The 18606-nt window shown below is 51.1% G+C and overlaps 8 protein-coding genes across 8 annotated transcripts; 5 read left to right on the forward strand and 3 right to left on the reverse strand.

Moving 5' to 3' along the window:
* Positions 1-622: 622 nt before the first annotated feature.
* On the forward strand, positions 623-3081 carry VTN77DRAFT_9414 (uncharacterized protein; the record flags this gene model as incomplete). The annotated part of the gene is made up of 5 exons (XM_069426020.1): positions 623-731; positions 788-858; positions 918-1212; positions 1266-2139; positions 2202-3081. 5 exons carry the CDS (start codon positions 623-625, stop codon positions 3079-3081), a joined length of 2229 nt encoding a protein of 742 aa, XP_069273854.1.
* Positions 3082-4180: 1099 nt separating this feature from the next.
* Positions 4181-5056, forward strand: VTN77DRAFT_9415 (uncharacterized protein; the record flags this gene model as incomplete). The annotated part of the gene is made up of 1 exon (XM_069426021.1): positions 4181-5056. The coding sequence occupies one exon, from the start codon at positions 4181-4183 to the stop codon at positions 5054-5056; it is 876 nt and encodes a 291-aa protein (XP_069273855.1).
* An 811-nt stretch (positions 5057-5867) lies between these two features.
* Positions 5868-6430, reverse strand: VTN77DRAFT_9416 (uncharacterized protein; the record flags this gene model as incomplete). Its single annotated transcript, XM_069426022.1, has 2 exons — positions 5868-6142; positions 6271-6430. 2 exons carry the CDS (start codon positions 6428-6430, stop codon positions 5868-5870), a joined length of 435 nt encoding a protein of 144 aa, XP_069273856.1.
* Positions 6431-7074: 644 nt separating this feature from the next.
* Positions 7075-8163, forward strand: VTN77DRAFT_9417 (uncharacterized protein; the record flags this gene model as incomplete). The annotated part of the gene is made up of 2 exons (XM_069426023.1): positions 7075-7170; positions 7378-8163. The coding sequence occupies 2 exons, from the start codon at positions 7075-7077 to the stop codon at positions 8161-8163; spliced, it is 882 nt and encodes a 293-aa protein (XP_069273857.1).
* Positions 8164-8650: 487 nt separating this feature from the next.
* VTN77DRAFT_9418 (uncharacterized protein) lies at positions 8651-11392 on the reverse strand (the record flags this gene model as incomplete). Its single annotated transcript, XM_069426024.1, has 3 exons — positions 8651-8844; positions 8917-10476; positions 10543-11392. The coding sequence occupies 3 exons, from the start codon at positions 11390-11392 to the stop codon at positions 8651-8653; spliced, it is 2604 nt and encodes an 867-aa protein (XP_069273858.1).
* Positions 11393-11984: 592 nt separating this feature from the next.
* VTN77DRAFT_9419 (uncharacterized protein) lies at positions 11985-13904 on the reverse strand (the record flags this gene model as incomplete). Its single annotated transcript, XM_069426025.1, has 1 exon — positions 11985-13904. One exon carries the CDS (start codon positions 13902-13904, stop codon positions 11985-11987), a length of 1920 nt encoding a protein of 639 aa, XP_069273859.1.
* Positions 13905-15624: 1720 nt separating this feature from the next.
* VTN77DRAFT_9420 (uncharacterized protein) lies at positions 15625-16174 on the forward strand (the record flags this gene model as incomplete). The annotated part of the gene is made up of 2 exons (XM_069426027.1): positions 15625-15708; positions 16025-16174. The coding sequence occupies 2 exons, from the start codon at positions 15625-15627 to the stop codon at positions 16172-16174; spliced, it is 234 nt and encodes a 77-aa protein (XP_069273860.1).
* Positions 16175-16713: 539 nt separating this feature from the next.
* VTN77DRAFT_9421 (uncharacterized protein) lies at positions 16714-18414 on the forward strand (the record flags this gene model as incomplete). Its single annotated transcript, XM_069426028.1, has 4 exons — positions 16714-16925; positions 16984-18037; positions 18102-18276; positions 18332-18414. 4 exons carry the CDS (start codon positions 16714-16716, stop codon positions 18412-18414), a joined length of 1524 nt encoding a protein of 507 aa, XP_069273861.1.
* Between the last annotated feature and the right edge of the window lie 192 nt (positions 18415-18606).

Raw genomic sequence — 18606 nt, forward strand, 5'->3', positions numbered from 1 at the left:
CGCAAGGATGCAGAGAATTTGCATAGTTAAATTTTTAGCGACTGCTAGCTCGCTCCTTCCATTTCCCATCGGGCAAGGTGCGGTTTCACCCGTTGCGGCCTAGCGCAGCCTTCAGCAGGAAGTCACCTGCGCTGGCTTACCCCAACTTGTAGCTCTTCTGACTGGCTGAGTCTGCCGCGGCCCGATGACGTTCCCGCCAAGCGGCGTTGAGCGTTGAGAACATGATGGAGACAAGCCAACACAACTCAGCCCAACAGTCTTCTTTGCCATCCTCTCACCCTGCTTAAACCCATCACGTTCGCTGCGAAGTCCTCTCGTTCACCTCCTCCAGCTTTCTTATCCCGTCCTCCCCTAGCCCCTCCAATCCGACCCGAATCCTTCCCCTCGTTCTTCGGCCCCTGGACCCCGCCCTGGAGAGTGTCCCGTCCCTGTGCTTCATGCTGCTATGAGGTAACGGGCAGCCCTCTATGGCGGCGCGCGTCACATGGTAATCGGCTGTCCCCAACCCGCTCCGATTTCTCCCATCCCCCCGCCATATTTTCCGCTTCACGTCTTTATCTTCTCCCAATTGTTCTCTGTCGCTCATTTTCCTGGTACGGTGTGTTCGTTCTGGCTGTAAGGAATGCAGTACGTTCGGAGCCTCAGCGGCTCCGTGTCTAAGACATGGAACTCCATCAATCCGGCCACCCTGAGCGGAGCCATTGACGTGATAGTTGTTGAGCATGAAGATGGTTTGTGAACCATTAGCATGCATCTCCAACGGCCTGCGATCTAACCGTCGAACTAGGGACGCTCGCCTGCTCTCCTTTCCATGTCCGCTTTGGCAAATTCTCGTTGCTCCGTCCCTATGAGAAGAAGGTACATTCGAACCCTCTGATGGCTTGGCTTTGGTTCACGTGGTTAAATCATACCTGCAGGTCGAGTTCCGCGTCAATGGCGTTAAGCAAGATTTTTCCATGAAGCTGGGCGAAGGTGGAGAAGCATTCTTCGTCTTCGAAACCACGGATGATGTTCCGGCAGCACTGCAAACATCACCTTTGGTTTCTCCTAGTGGCAGTCCGAAACCAGCTGCTGGTGCTGAACTGGATCCTTCCTCGCTTCAGGAGCCCGATGATCTGGACCTGGACAGAACCAATTCTGCGAAAAATGACTCCAAAAGTCCGTCGGGGGTTCCGATCCATCCACCGGACCAGCGAGTATCGAGGGATCTAGGTATGGCTTCTCGAGGTTTCTGTCTGCATTATGTATGCTCATTCACGACATAGGAACAATCACGCCTCTGTCACAGTCTCCTAGTGACTCTGCAATGAATCGGTTCGACGAGCATGCTCAGCCTGCCAAGTTAGATCGTTCCGCTTCCGAAGGAGTGCTTCAGACGAGCGCAAAGTCTATAGATCCCAGCCCAAAGAGCTCGCCATGGAAATCGGTATCAGGCCAGGGGGATGCTACTCAGAACCGCCGATCATTGAGTCCTCCTCCGGTCTCTCCCGCAGAGGCTGTCTCCCGCGCCATTGCTCTCTCGAAGAAACTCTCGGGATCGAACATTCCATCGCATGTGACAGAAACCGGTGACCTCATGCTCGACATGACAGGCTACAAAAGTAGCGAAGAGGACGCTCTTCGCGCTGAAGTCATCGCACGGAAGATACTGGCAGAAGAATTGGAAGGCAACTATGACATTGGCGCATTAATTGGCGCAGATGATCAGGGCAACCTGTGGATTTATAGCAGTGAAGAGGCAAAAGAAGCAGCCCGGCGTCGAAGAAACTCTTTGAAGTCTGGCTCACCAGGGCTCAGTGAGGATGCTGTTTCGGACCCCGGGTACCATAGTGAGGGTGAGCAGAAAGCTCCAGAATCGACTCTGTCGACACGACACCACCGTGCGAAATCGGACGTCCAACCAGAAGGATTTCCAACTCCTCCTCGGACGCCCACGCAGGATGCCTCTGCTGGAGAACCCAACCGCAATTACGCCAAGACACTGCGACTGACGAGCGATCAACTCAAGACGCTGAATTTAAAGCCCGGTCCCAATCCGGTGACATTCAGTGTCAACAAAGCAACCTGCCCGGCGACCATGTATCTGTGGAGCTACAAGACACCTATTGTCATTTCGGATATCGATGGTACTATCACGAAGTAGGTCTACCTAGAGCGATTCAGCATTTGCAAAAACATGTCGCTGATGCTTTTCTACGCAGGTCCGATGCTTTGGGCCACGTGCTGAACATGATCGGGCGTGACTGGACCCATCAGGGTGTCGCCAAGCTCTTTACGGACATCGTGAACAACGGATACAACATTATGTATCTTACTAGCCGCTCCACGGGTCAAGCAGACTCGACGCGGTCTTACCTTAACGGCGTCCTGCAGGAAGGTTACAGACTGCCAAAAGGGCCAGTCATTATGAGCCCCGATCGGACCATAGCAGCTCTCCGGCGCGAAATTTACCTGCGGAAGCCAGAGGTGTTCAAAATGGCATGTCTTCGCGATATCCTCAGCCTCTTTCCCGCCGGCCATAACCCATTCTATGCTGGGTTCGGGAATCGTTTCACTGACGCCCTGAGTTATCGATCTGTAAACATCCCCTCGTCCAGGATCTTTACTATCAACTCCAACGCGGAAGTGTCGTTGGACCTCCTCAGCTTAAACAAGTACAAGAGCAGCTATGTCTCGATGAGGGAGTTGGTCGATCATTTCTTCCCTCCTGTCAGCCTCCTCGTTCAAGGAGGTGGGGAAGAGTTTACGGATTTCACTTATTGGCGAGATCCGCCACCCAATCTGGACGAATTTTCGGTCACCGACAGCGAGGCTGAAGATGAAGATCATGATGCCGAAGTTGATGAAAGTGATCATGTGTATAGCGACGACGAGGGCAGTGATATTGTCGACGATGATGAGCATGGTGACGACCTTGCAGCAAGCTACTTCTCCCGAGGTTCCGTTGAAAACCCCGATATGGTGAATTCTATCATCGAGTCGGTCGCAGACAGTCACCTCTCCGACCCCGAAGGGGACGTTACAGAGGATGAATATGAGGAGGACGGTGTTACATCGTCCAAATCTGTTGCTAACAGGTGACGACCTGGACAGTTGCACAGAAACAGACGTTCCTCGATATGAAATTTCCAGCACCAGTCTCCGTGTTGAAGCAATGCACAGCATTATACCCATGTTTTATATGTTGATTGTTTTTGGAAGGTTTGCGTCAGGTTGCAGTGAATCGACTGCCTTGTCGTATATGTGGCGCAATGGACTTTGGTTATCATACTAGACAACTTGGAATAGAGTTGTACTAGCCATGCTTTTTCAGCGTTTTGGCCTTATACTTGCATAAACGGTTTTGCTATTTGTCCTTTTCGGCGTCTGTATGGGGAGACTTGTTTTTGTTTTGTATATACCTTGCATGGCCAGTGGAGACAGACCACTCACAGGCGTTTTATTTACTATGGTTCTCGTTTTATATGATCGATTAGCAATGCTCTTCATTCCGATTTAAAGTTGTTCGCGATTATATTTAAAGGGCTTTGATACCCTGACTTTTCGTGGATAGCAAAACATGAAGAGGAATCTTTGCAGGATTCAGACATGTAAATATCCATTATATATCTCCATTCTCGGCGCGTCAAGAGTGTGTAGTGGCATTACTCTTTGATCTACTGTTCTAGAAAAGAATGGGTGGGCCTGTAGCAGATGCCCTGACAATCTGCGCTTCTTGTACCAAGTAGTCAAAAGAATACGTGGTAACTTAGTAAGAAGACTATATAGTAAGAAGTCTTATATAGCAAATGAAAAGCGGCTGCAATGCGTGACAATATGGTAGAGTATGGACAGTCCAGTGATGCAGTGGATGAGTATCCAAATGGGGAATGGTGCAGCTGTGAGCTTCTCGCCGCCTTCAAGAACACCGCATTACAATATACTTGCTGTCCACTGTATCCGAGAACAAAGTTCTTGTCCCTCCACAGCACCAGTATTTGAGAGTAGCTGTGGACGCTCAATCCTGTTACTTCTCTTTCTCTGCGGGCTCTTGAGTAGACTTTGTGTTTAGTCTCAGAGCTCTCTCATACCGCCATGCTGGGCCACTCCTATTAACCCATAGCTCTGTTTCGTCCTACAACACCTTGTCCGTTCACCCCTCCTGCGACCATCCATTGCCACAGATAAATACATGTGAACAATGGCTTCTCCTCGTCCGCATCAGACATCTGCAACGACGCAGCCCTTGACACCGCCCGCTGATCCACCCTTGGCAAACCACGCCTCCTCCGCATCGCATGCCAACGCTGCCAACTCCAGCGCGCCGAATCCCCCGGTTCCTCCCTCTATTCCAGCGACGTCGCTGAATGACTCGGGCAAGTCGCGTCGGCCACGCGATGCGCGTCTGATCCATATGCTGCTCGCTTCGCTAGGCGTGACGGCATACCAGGAGCGCGTGCCCTTGCAGCTGCTCGATTTCGCCTACCGCTACACCTCCTCCACGCTTCAGGATGCTGTCCACCTCACCATGGAAGGATATGCGGGCAACCCCGCTGGGTCGGGAGAGGTGAACGTGTCCGGTGGACGCGGCGGCGTCGAAGTGAACACGGTCACTCTACAAGCGCTCCGACTGAGCATCGCTTCACGACTACACTACCAGTTCCAGCCGGGCCTCCCCAAGGAGTTCCTCATGGACGTCGCGTCGGAAAGGAATCGAATCGCATTGCCTGGCGTATCGAGGGGGTTTGATTCCGGCGCCGGCGCAAAGCAAAACGCCTTTTCCAACATCTCGATGGGCGGGATGAGGCTTCCTCCGGAGCGGTTCTGTCTTACCGGTATGGGATGGAATCTGAAGGATGAGTGGGAGAGCGAAGGAGAGGAAGATGTTGAAGATACGGAACCGACGACGACACAACCAGGTGCTGCTTGTGCTGGTGCTGGTGTAGGTGTTGGCGAGAACGAAGAGGAAGACGTCGAAGACGAGGGAGACGGGAAAATGGAAGACATATTCGGGGAAGATACCGCTATGGGGGAAGGTGATGAAGAAGAGGAAGACAAGACCATGATGGATGCGTGATTGATTGAATTTTTTTTTGACGTGCCATTTCACAGGGTGGTTGTTCTCGAACAGCAAACAAACACATGAGCACCAGGAAAGAATTAACAAAAGAAAAAAGGGATTGGCGTTTCAGGCGTATGAATGGCTGGAGGGAACCTTAGGGAGGCTACATTCGATCTCGTTTTTCTTTTTGCAAAATCGTGTAATTACCTAGGTACCTATTTTCAGGATATCGTTGCGGAAGAAAGAGCATAGTACAGTACAGTAAATGGAGATGAGATACAATGATTTTTGTTTGCACAGTAGAGTAGGCTAGTAAAAACAAGAGATTTGGCTAGGCATGTATGTGTCTAATATATACTTCACTGTACTGTACATGAAAATAAATAAAATACAACTGTGTTAGGTAGGAGAGAGTCTCGTATATGATTCCCTATTGTATACCCCCGAAAGCAATTCAACGCCGATGAACTCGCTGTACCATGTCAGGAAAAAAAAAGGAAATCCAAACCATCCCATAATATAAAAGAATATCCCGTCCTGCCTTCTGACAACTTTCCAGGGATGTCGACCTTGGACAGAATGACCGCTCGCTCATAATCATCTTTCTGATCTTCCTTTCTGCTCTCGGATTCGTTCACGCGTCGTCTGCGTTGCGCTGCGCAGGCCAGGTATTCATTCCTGGTCATGGTCCATCAATCGGAACGTTCCCCCTTTGCATGACAACACAGACAACACATCTCGAAGGTCGAAGGCCCCTCAATCGACAGTTCACCCGTGCGGCGGATAGCGTATCTCAACCCTTCCCTTGCTTCTTGCTGTCGTCATGTCATCTCCCAGCCAACTTCTCCTCCCTCTGCCTCCTCCTCCTCTCCTCATCTTCCCTCATCATGCGGATAACCTCCTGCCGCCGCCTCTCTATACCGGCCTGCTCCTCTTCTCTCTGGCGCCGGCGGGCCTCGCGACCCGCGAACCATTCCTCGCGCGCGCGGTCCTCCTCCTCCGGTTTCGCGTGTGCCAGCATGCACGAGTTCATGGCGAGGCGTTGCTGGCGACATACCCATGTTGCGGTGATGGTGCGGTTGACGGCGCATTCGGCGAATGCTGTTGCAGTCAGGTAGTCAGTTGTCAGCTTTGTATATGAACATGTTCAAGCTCAAGGGTTGATTAAGTAGTGTGCTGAGGAGGTAGTGAGAAGAAAAGACAAGAAAAGACAAGACAAGAGTACCAACCTTTGATCTCCGCCGCACAATACCCTCGTACCCGCTTATAATATAACTCCTTCACCTGCGCCTCTTGCGCTGCTGACAGGGGCATTGGATTCTGAAATTTAGGACGACGCGGGGCGTCCGTCGATGTGGATGTGGATGTTGATGTCGATGTGGTTGCCATGTTGCTTATCAATTGTTATCAATTGTTTTCTGTCTATCTTTGCCTGTCTTTCTTTTCTTTCTCTTGGTTTATCGCCTGAGATCCTTGAAATACTCGTTCAATTCATCCAGGTGTGGGTCGATTAATGGAAATAAATGAATGGCTTTTAAAAAGACGGAAGCGAAATCAAGCCTGCAAACTAGCGTACTGGATAGATATCGTAGCTAGAAGCCCATCGTCGCGCAAGGAGAAAACAAAGCTGGTCAAGTAATCTCCACGCAATCCAGGTATGTAGTCCCGCGACTCAATTGAATCGAATTGAATTGGAATCGTCTGGTTTGCTTGTTAGAGGGGCGAGGTCGACTGCGGAGTTGCGGACTGGCGCCGGAGGAGGGAGAGGTACCTGCGAAGTTAGCCCGCAGGCGTGCCGCATTAACTGGTTGGTCAAAGCCCCATCACCGCTTTTTTCTCTCCGCCGGCAAAAAAGTACCTTAGTTAGCTAAACTAACGATGATTGAAATTTATTATCATATCTTCTTAACACTCTTCACACGATAAATTTACTCACCACATTACTCTCTGCCTATTTATTGAATCGAGGATATACGGATTGAGATTGATAATTCCTTTGTTATAGCGAACAACACCGCAATACTACCACCAAAATGTCGTCAATGCGGAATGCCGTCTATCGACGGCAACACCGTGAGCGTGGCCAGCTCGAGGGCCGTGAGAAATGGGGTATCCTGGAAAAGCACAAGGTGAGAAGATCCCTTTGCACCTATACCTATTTGTCCGTCACTGTAGGGGGAGCGCTTGCGAGTTGAGTTGAGTTGAGCTGCGGCGCGTGAGGAACGAAGATTCTTCTTATGGACGGACTGTCTCCTATGGGATGAAGCAAGAAGCAAGAGACAGGATGAGGAGGAGGGTGATAAAGAAAGAATGGAAGCTAACATCTGCATATGTAGGACTACTCCCTCCGCGCCCGGGACTACAACATGAAAAAAGCCAAACTGCAGCGCCTGCGCGAGAAAGCCCGCGACCGCAACCCCGATGAGTTCGCCTTTGGGATGCTCAACGCCCGGACCGCGAAGCAGGGCCGTCATGGCGCACGCGATACCGTCCCGCTCAGCCAGGACGCCGTCAAGTTGCTGAAGACGCAGGATGCGGGATACCTGCGCGTCGTGGGGGACCGGATACGCAGGGAGATGGAGCGGCTGGAGAAGGATGTGCAGCTGCAGGAGAGCATGCAGAAGGTTCTGGGGACTGGGAATCAGCACCGGTCGGACGATGATGATGAGGACGAAGACGACGATATGGAGGGGAATACCGGCGGGAAGAGCCGAAAAATTGTCTTCGCAGATAGTCGGGAAGAGCAGAGAAAATTAGGACGTTTACGAGATGATAGTGACGACGATGACGATGATGACGACGATGTTGAAGATGAAGAAGACTTCTCCTTCGAACAGCAACAAAAGCAGCAGCAACAGCAGAACGATCAACAACAAGCCAAAAAATCCAAAAAACAGCTCGAAGCCGAACGCCGCGCCTTCCTCGAACTGCGCGCCGCCAACCGCCTCAAACGTCGCGCCGCAGAGGTCCGACGCAACCGGCTCAAGGCGCTCAAGAAGCAGCATGCGGAGATCACGGCCGCGGAGAAAGAGCTGGACTGGCAGCGCGGGAAGATGGATCATTCGGTTGGAGGGGTGAATAAGTATGGTGTTAAGTGGAAGGTTAGGGAGAGGAAGAGATAGAGTCCCTCTATCTATCTAATCTACCTAGGTAGCTTGCCTAGGTAGGGAGTTTGCGTATGGTGGTGTGATATGGTATGCGGCATGCATTGCATTGCATTTCATGGCTTTGGATGGATGGGAATGAAATGGATATAGACAACCTACATACCTATAGTTTGGGAGTTTGATTTCTTTTTTTTATTTTTCTTTGTTGTTTGTTGGACTGTACTGTACATAGGGTGTAAAGAAAAAAAGTTAACGTGTGATACCAACATCAATCAAAGTGATTGATTCATCACATAACTCCTAAAGTCTACTGTAATTCTCTTCCATATTGTTACATTAGACACCACTCAATGCCACAACTCAAACAAATCAAACTGAAATGACGAGAAGAGTTTTTCGACAATAAAACAACCTGCAAACCCTACCTAATCTATCCCCATCCCATCCCATCCGATCCATCGACATACATATCAACCCTCAATTCGCTTCGCTCGCTCTTCTGTCATGCTTTGTTCATAGCATCGATACGGATACTGACAGCCCGCTTGTGCGCGTCAAGTCCCTCAACAGCTGCCAGCTGCATCACTGCGCCAGACACGTTGCGCAGGCCTTCGGCTGTCAGGTTCGAGCTCGTGATGTGTTTGAGGAATGAGCCTAGGTTGACGCCGGAGTATTGCTTGGCGTAGCCGTAGGTTGCTGGAAGGAAACAACATTAGTTAGTTTGGATAAGATACAGAGGAGACGTTAGATGTGAGAAGAGTAACTTACGCAATGAGTGGTTGACACCCGCAGAGTAGTCTCCAACGCTTTCGGGCGTCCACTGCCCGATAAAGACGCTGCCTGCGTTCTGCACCAGCGGAACAACGCTCTCCGCATCCTGTACTTGAAGGATCAAGTGCTCGGGAGCGTACTCGTTGCTCAGGGCCATGGCTTCGTTGATGTCTTTCACCACGAAGGTGACGGAGTGCTCGATCGAGCCTCGGACAATGTCAACCCGTGGCAGCGCATTGGCCTGCGTGTGCAGCTCGTCTTCAATCGCGGCCAGTTGCTTCTCGTCCAGGTCGACGGCAATCAGAATCACCTGAGAATCGACACCATGTTCTGCCTGACTCAGGAGATCCGAAGCGACAAAGGCTGGGTTGGCGTGCTTGTCTGCAATGACCAATACCTCGCTGGGTCCGGCAGGCATGTCGATGCTGACGCCTGCCGATGTGTCGTTCGACACCATCATCTTCGCCGCAGTAACAAATTGGTTCCCAGGGCCAAGGATCTTGTCTACTTTGCTGATACTCTCCGTTCCGTACGCCATCGCTGCGACTGCCTGTGCGCCTCCCGCCAGAACGATACTTTCGGCGCCCACTTTGTGTGCCACATAAACAATTTCAGGAGATATGCTGCCATCCGAACGGGGCGGCGATGCGAAGACAATCTTCTTACATCCGGCCACCATGGCCGGCACGCCCAACATCAGGGCCGTCGAAGGCAGAACGGCCGTTCCGCCAGGGATGTACAGACCGACTCTTTCAATCGGGCGCGCAAACCGCGAGCAGACCACGCCGGGCATCGTCTCCACCTGCAGAGGCTTCTCATCCTTCTGAGCGCTGTGGAATCGCTTGATGTTCTCGAAACTGATATCGATAGCCTTGATCGTCTCAGGGGGCAACTGCATCATGCTCTCGGGGAATGGTGCGTGGATCACCGGCGACTTCAACGAGGTCGCTTTTTCGAATTTATGAGTGTACTTGAGAACTGCTGCATCCCCATTCTCCCGAACATCTTTTATAATCGGCTTCACAAGGTCGACAATCGCCTCGTTGGATTTCTGAGACGGTCTTTGCAAAGCCTCTTTCACCACAGACTCCGGCGTAGAAGCGGTAACTATTCTCTTCATCTGGATACGGCCGTTCTTATCTTGAGCTGGAGCTGGAGCCTTTGGAGCTGGCTCCTCTTTCTTCGATGTTTGTGTTGTCAGGCCGACTTTCTCGGCCCACGGCCCCTTAGCATCCCCCTTCCGTCTCTTCACCTTCAAGTTCTTCAGGTCGAGATTCCTCTCAATGTCTTCAAGGCTAACGCCGGCAGCAACGCATCGGGTAAGGGCGAAGTAGAGTAGGTCTGCCGCTTCCGAGGCGATCTCCTCCTTGGTGGATGCCTGACACAGCTCCTCTGCCTCCTCCATAATCTTGGCCTCAACGAGCTTAGGCTCATTGAAAAGCCTTGCTGTGTAGGAACCGGCAGGCGCACTCTCCTTGCGAGCCTGCAAGGTCTTTTGTAGTCGAGAGAGACCGGAATAAGCACCGAAACAAGTGGCCGTGCCTAGGTGGCAGAAACCTGTCCAAGTAGAATAAAACATGTCAGCAAGAATGCTCCCATTTCAGTGAGAGACAAGAAACCCACCTCTGCCTTTCTGTTTCACCACAAACACCAAGCAGTCAGCGTCGCAGTCCAACCCCACCCGTACCAATTCTTGGACATCTCCGCTTGATTGCCCTTTATACCACAGGCCTCGTTTCCTGCTCTGGTAGACACCTGTGCCCGTTCTCAAGGCTTCGGCGATGCTCTCATCACTGCTCCATACGAGACCCAGACAGATGCCTCTCTCGTCCGTGACCGATGTCGCATAGAGACCGGTATTTTGATCGGGCACAGCACGTGCAGCCAGAATTTTTGCGGCAGCAATCTTATCGCCGGGTTCTCGCTCCAATGTCAATGAGTCGGCAGGAACAATGCTGATCACACCTTGTGCCACGCTCTCCTTCACGGCCTGCTCAGTCACGGACCCTCCCATATAGAATTTGTAGACCGCTTGAGCCTCCGGATCAATCCCTAGCTTCTGCGCTAGATCCTTTGGGTTGGCAGCACTGGCGCAGACGCCGACATCTTTCCTCTCTCCGCTCTCCGAAATCCAACTCTGTAGCGCGTCCACATCCTTATCGGAGGAGACATACACCACCAATCTTGACGATGGGACATCCTGCTCACGCGAGAGCGCCGTCAATTGTTCCAGCGATACAAAAGCCTTGGCAGCACCCGCATTGAGGATGTCCACAATGTCCCCCGCGGAGGCGATGTCGGTAGCATCGACGTACACATCGAGGAGGCGGAAGTTCTGTTGTAGGAATTGCGACGCCTGCGATAGACTAGCGACCTTGATGAGCGTGCGGCCAAAGTACGAGATCTGTTTGAGCGTCAGGCCGGCGGAGGTGGGGGAGGAGGGGTCGATCGAGATCAGGATCGGTGACGCCATGATGGGCTGGCGGAAGGGCAAAAAGAAATAGTTGTGGGAGGAAGATGGGGGAAATTCACAACCCCTTGAGAATTGTCCTCCTGTCGGAGTTCGAATTGACTGGGATTGTGTCAATTGTTGAATTCGGCAAGTCGCGCCACTTGATAGAAGGGGAAAAAAATCCCACTGCACGGATGCTTCTTTTTCTGCCCCGCAATGATCGCCGCAATCGGAATCCCTGCAATGACCGACCCTAATGGGATCGATGCTGTTTGCTCAGCTTTACGCACCAAGATAATTTGATTTAAATCACTTGGAGCTGAGAGAAACAACAATTGGATCGGTAAACAAAAGAGCCAGTGATAAAAATTAAAATAAGAAATGAGAGAGGGGGAAAAAAAAGATATAGTCGTATGAGTCATCAACCTACCTAGGTAGGTACCTATACTAGTACTAAATTCCTGTGGAGAACAACGTTGACCAAGAACTGCGATATATTACTGCTCTGTATATCCGTAGACGTCATCATAGGTTCTTCCACTCCAACCAAAAGGATCTTCGATAAAGCTGATAACAGATGTACTGTACAGAGGCCTTAGTATTAGTATATAATCTAAATGATCGCGAAAACCGTCCCAAAGAGCTCCTGCATCACAGCTCTTGCGTTCTGCCTCTTCCCTTCTTTCAGCTGCTTGCGAACGACTTCTCGCACCAGCTGCGCCGTCCGAGAGGCATTGCCGACAGTACCACTCATGCTTTCAATATGCTGGATTATCCATTCTCGGGTCTCGCTATCCTCACAGTCGCAGCCTGCCATCATCAATGGCCACATCATGCTGATGGACAGGGTCCTGCCTTCGATGACTGAGAGTCGCACCAAGTGGATGATCTTGTCCAAGGCGCGTTTGGCCTGAGGAGTCGATGGAAGATGGACATACGCGACTCGTTGGAGGTGGATATAGCACGCGTAGAAGTTGGCGCAGTAGGTGCGCAGATTCTGTTCGATCTTCAGAGCCAGCTCTGGAGACAAATGCTGCCGAAGTTGGTCACCTTTGTCCGCAAGATCGATGATGGCCGGTCGCCGGGTCCAGAGAGCGCCGAGATCCTTCACGATCTTGTCTGCGGCACACATCACCTTGAATTCATCCGCAACAGAGCCACGGGATCGGTGCCATTGATCGAGTTGAGCTATTCGACCGGAGAATGTCAACACCTGCAGGTAGAAATTGTAGGCGAGCCTATTCAGCGAGTTGTAGAGAATATCTTCGGTCTCGAGAATTGCCGCTTCGTCGCCGTCGCACGGATCTGCATCCTGGTCGTTGACGACGGGCGACACGCCATCCTCGAATCCTTCCAAGTCCTGTGCATCGGGGGTGATAAGAAGATGGGCACCATCACCGCCCGCACTGACGACCTTCGCATCAAGAAGTTTGAGCCATGTCCGCAGTTGGGTGCCTAGGACCGTCGACGGCCTCTGTCCGATGTTGGATATGCTATGAGCTCGCCGCAGAAGCTCGTAAGTGTTGGTTGGAACAGACGTCGTGGTCAGCTCAACATAGCAGAGGAAAAACACAGAGGCCAAGATGACCTCATGTGTCGTCGCGTCCACTTTGTCTGACACTTGGTCGAGGATATTTCGAACTTCATTCAGACCGAGTTCGTAGTAATGGGCCGAAGAAGGGACCGACTTCCCCGACGCTTCCTGCGATCCCGCAAATGACAGGGCAGAGAACGCGCAAATCGCATGCCTGACTGCCGGACTCGAGTTTGCCAATCGTAGGAGGGAGACTCGCGCGCTATTCCAACGAGGTTCTACGCCGATCAAGATTGGAGGCACTGCAAAGTCGGCGAGATGCCGTAGCAGAGTGAGTTCCCCACTGGTCACTCCGGACCCTAGTGTGACGGTTACGGGAACAGGTCGAGGAGTCTTAGTTGTGGAAGGGCGGCTATCGGCTATCTTGAAAGGAAGCGTAGTTTGCTGAGTTACGGTGTTATTGTCTGGAGGCTCGCCAAAGGTTACATGTGGCCAGAAACTAGAATCGCCGAGGAGGCCGAGATCCCATGCGTCCAAGTCAACAGGGGCCTGGCCATCAGGGGCCGTTGCTGTTCCAATGCCATTCGGCTGATCTGTCATCAGTGTGTCAGTCGCATTATTCCGAGGCGTTGCGAGGCCTGCAGGAATGGGTTTAATGCCTTGGACTGATGAGTTGGAAGTAACTGGAGATGTCGCTTCCCGCGTCGCGGCCCCGGGGGGTACGGAGGAGATCAAAGGTTCCTGGTGGCGAACGGAGCTTCTTCTTCTTCTTCTCCCTGCTGCGATTGGGCGCGGTTTCGTTTTCCCTGACTGGTTCTGGTTGTCATACTGGCAGACCAGATGTAAACGGGTGCAGTTGTGGCAGACGTCCCGACGCTCATCGCATTTGACACGTCTTCTCTTGCACGTCTGGCAGCCGGTCCGGCTCCTTCGCTTGATGGGCGGCTGATGCTGTGCCGTTGGTGCTTCCAGGGCTATCCATGGTCTTTCCCATCCCATTCCAGGTATGAGAAAGAGCGGGGTTAACGGCTGCAGTCAGCGACCACGGTTCATGATCTATGCAACCTTGGAGATGAAGTTTTCGACGGAATAATTCAAGCCGTATCGTCTGGCGCGCATATTTCGCCGTGGTGTCTTTTCGTCAGCGACTCGGAGGCTGGAGCGGTCCACCACGTGGGAAATTCGATTAAGAGCGTTAAATTTAATTCCTATTCGATCGTAATTACGGAAAATAATCTCTTAGCCTACAGCGAAAGCGGATCTGGCGGGCCGTGGGGAGAAAGTGTGGAGTTTCCAAGGCCAGGCACGCAACCTCGCAGCCTAATCATTGGCCTGTCTTCCAGTCACCCGCCTCGTCTAGCCCATTCGATGGAGACAACATGAGATATGCGATTGTATGAGAATCTCCCGTTATGTGAAGCCAGAGATCGGTGATGGAGATGTCTCCTGTCTAGCAAAGAGACACTGTATAATAAGGTTGACTTGCATTGCCTTACATCAAGATTAGGTTTTGCAAAGCAGCTCTACCTAATCCACAATCCTATGCTGTAAAGTACTTTGGATACTGACTACCTTTCAAGACAAATAGCTGAAACCCCAATGGCGACGTCATAAGTTAAGGACCGTCTTCTGACCTCAGGAAACGGTTCCGTTAACCTTATTAGTAATGTGAGAGATGTGTGTGCAGATTGTTGGCAGTGTTCTGTAGAAAAACTCTCAAAATAGTTACTGAATAGTCCTCTTAAGTAGGTATTAATATTAATATTGTGCCTCTGCGCTCACTATGTGATGGCAATAACATTGGTGAACCCCTGAGCCAGCAATGCAGGGCTAACCACCAGATCCCTGCCTGATGCGGCGCTGCAAACTGACAAGCACTGCTTATTACAAGGAAACTTGCTAGTTACTCAATAGTCGCACGGGTCATATCCCTTGTGAATGGTAGTAATAGAGTCTAGACTAATGCTCTCTTCTCCATACAGAATTAGAGATTAGGTTGTCGAGACAGAAAGACCTAACAGATATTAGTTATTGAACAATGTTGTATTGCAGAGTTCTTCACGAATTTATGACCTATTGATTGGTGGAAAAAAACAAAAGGAAAAAGCAGTCCCTGCAGGCTTATCGGCATAATAATATTAGTAGCAACTATTTTATCTATATCAAGCTTTCCTTCGCTTTCTTTTTATAGATCAGTCATGACTCATAGCTCGGTATATTGATAATCACAATTAATGCTCTCCTGCAGAGGTATCTATCGCAGGGTTCTTCTTGAGTATGTATCATGACCCCGCATCAATGGTTTCCTCAAAATACTACAGTGCCATCGAACTAATCCCTACAGTACTCCGTATATAATAATTAGTTCTTTGCGGAGATGACGGAAGAAAGATCTAGGTTTGCGGAGTCCATGCTTTAAACTCGGGTGGCTGTGGAAAGGTGGGAGTTAAGCCATCTCCACACTAAGCCCACCACCAACCTTCCTTTTCTGGCGTTCGTACATCGCTAATGCCAGCTGAGTTCTTTTGTCCACCTGATAGTGGCGCATGTGCATTATTAGTGACCTAGGTACTCCGTACTTCGGGGATTAACTGCCAGCAAAGTCTCAACCCCGCTCAGTCGGTATAATAATCCATCATTACTCCGTATAATAATTATAATAATAATTATTCCGTACTTATACTCCGAGTCATGTGATGGTTCAGCGAGTCGTACTGCAATGTCACTACGGAGTATCCGAACAACCCAGTGGCCTGATGACCGCATCAGAGGACCTCACGGTGAGGAGAAGCTAGGACCTCAAGTATGGAGTAGTAGTTAACTTAGTTTAGTACCAACTTGTTAAACTCAACGTTGGTTGCTCTTCTGCCGGTCCGAGCCAAGAGAGCAGCAGATCATCCTGGTAGATAGGCTTAGCGTTCCTGTCGATCCCCTTCTATTTGTGGATATCATCGCGCCAGTCACTAGAATGATAATAGGCAGGACCGTCTTGGCAAACAAGACAAGAGACCACTGAGCACTCAACACTGACCAGAGATCCACCGGCAAGGGATAACATGCCTCCCGATTGACTCGCCTAATTAATTGCCCATTCTTGAAGCTTGACTTTGGATCCATAGAGCGACAACTCACAAGCGCCGAGTCGCCGACGCGGGCAGGGTTCTCGACGCATGCTCGTCACAGAGATCCATGTCGCTCAGGCACGGCCTCCAGCAGCGCCGAATTCCAACGAAAAAGCTCTCAAGAAATTGAAAAGACGTGGCGCCTAAACAGAGGATGTGTCTGGGGAGAGTACGGGGTACAACTGGAGACCAGCTTTGGAGATGAATCTCATTGTTCCCCAGAATCCCCACAGATCGCCAGACGCTCGGGTGATTGTCATTTGAGGAGATCCGGCAACAAGGTCGGGAGAAGTGGAGTCTCTGGCCAGGGAATGCCAAATGGCATCCAGGCATCCTGTTCCTGGCTCTAAAATCAAATCAACCTTGACTTCTGCCATCATTGCGCATGGGGAAGGCGCGAGGTTGCATCTACAGCCCTGGCCCACCATGCCCTCCATTCATGCACTGGCGTGGGCCGCATGGCACGCGTTCTGGCCGATATAATCACTCCCAACACTAATCACGCACCGTTTCCTCCATGGTCATGACTTGAGTCGAGTCTCTTGACCACCTCCTCCTATATTAATACACTCAGCCCCTCCGGCGATCCGCTCCTTTCTGAGTCCTTTTGCCGGCCTGAGTCTAGGGCTATCCCCTCCCTTTTTTGTTTTTGGATATTTCGGGGCCTATATTACTAATTGTTCAAGATGCGCGTCCCATCTCTGCCATTCTCCTTGACGTTGGCCCTCGCGGGACACGTCACTGCTCTTCCCGACCTTTCCAAACGTCAAGATGCGCAGGCTAGCCAGCGTGCCGAAGCAGTGAAGGAAGCCTTCCAGATTGCCTGGAACGGGTATAAACAATACGCTTTCCCGCATGATCAGCTCCATCCGGTGGACAACACCTATGACGATGGCCTGTATGTTTCCCAGGACATGCTTTACACAGAATGACTGGACTAATGACAATCTTCCCAGGGGCGGTTGGGGTGCCTCGGCGATTGATGCGTTCTCCACGGCTATTATAATGGGCAATGCTGAGGTCGCTAACGAGATCCTGGACTTTATCCCAACAATCAACTTCAAGAACACGACGAGCACGTCGACTATAAGCCTTTTCGAGACCACTATTCGGTATTTGGGTGGCCTGCTGGCTAGCTATGACTTGCTCAAGGGGCCTGTGAGCGGTCTGGTAAACGACGAACAGAAAGTTGAAACCATCCTCAGTCAGGCGAAGACTCTCGCGGACACCTTGAAGTACGCGTTCGACACGCCCTCCGGGATCCCATACAACAATCTATACATCAACTCCAAGGGTAATGATGGCTCAACCACCAACGGTCTCGCCACAATCGGTACATTGATCCTGGAATGGACCCATCTGTCCGACTTGACAGGTGATGACGAGTATGCCAACCTCAGCCAAAAGGCAGAGTCATACCTGCTGAACCCCCAGCCGGCATGGGCCCAGCCTTTCCCGGGTTTGGTTGGGACCAACGTAGCTATCAACACGGGACTTTTCCAGGACGACTTAGTCACCTGGAACGGTGGTGACGATTCTTTCTACGAGTACTTGATTAAGTTTTTCGTCTACAGCCCGAGCCGATTCTCAGAATACAGGGATCGCTGGGTGGCCGCCGCCGAGTCGACGATCGCCCATCTGGCATCTTCGCCGTCCACTCGACCTGATCTGACGTTCCTTTCTGTCTATAACAACGGAACATATCAACTGTACTCAGAGCATCTCACTGGTTTTGCGGGCGGTAACTTCTTGCTGGCCGGCTCAGTTCTGGGGCGCCAGGACTTCATCGACTTCGGCCTGAGGTTGGTGGCCGCCTGGTATGACACCTATAACTCGACGGCTACCGGTATTGGACCGGAGGAATTTAGTTGGGATCCAAACTCGGTTCCGGCGGACCAGGAAACTCTCTTCAAGGAGGCGGGCTTCTACATTACGGCTTCGAATTACGTTCTCAGGCCGGAAGTCATTGAAAGCATCTATTACGCGTACCGCATCACAGGCGACCAGAAGGTAAGTTCCTATTCTGCAGGCGATTGCGTTTAATTTAATTGGCATCCACTGACGCTTGAATCAGTACCGTGACTGGGCATGGAATGCTTTCGTCGCCATCAACTCGACGACTCATGTTGGGTCTGGATACTCTGGAATCAACAATGTCAATGTTGCCGGCGGGGCCGGGTTTGACAACGTTCAGGAGAGTTTCCTGTTTGCCGAAGTGCTTAAGTATTCATACTTGATCCAAGCCGATGGTGAGTTGAGTTGTTTTCTGATGATGTTTTCGGGGCTGACTCTTTCGAATTGCAGATGCGGAGTACCAAGTCCAGGCGAATGGAAAGAACTCATTCGTCTTCAACACCGAGGCACACCCATTGAAGGTTGCCGGATAATTCAGTATATAATTCTTAATATCCTCTCGGGGGTATTCGTCCATGCGAATGGGCCGCGTGGCAAGTCTCAAGTAGTTTGGGCGATGTTGAGCAGGCCGTCTTGTAATGGACTGGTATATATTGTTTTCTTTGAATACAAGGACTTCCTTGAAGAATCTCTCCAGTGCATGTAGCACGTTGCACGTAGCACCC

Source organism: Rasamsonia byssochlamydoides (assembly GCF_041956645.1).
Source record: "Rasamsonia byssochlamydoides strain NRRL 3658 unplaced genomic scaffold VTN77scaffold_89, whole genome shotgun sequence".
Lineage (NCBI taxonomy): Eukaryota > Fungi > Ascomycota > Eurotiomycetes > Eurotiales > Trichocomaceae > Rasamsonia > Rasamsonia byssochlamydoides.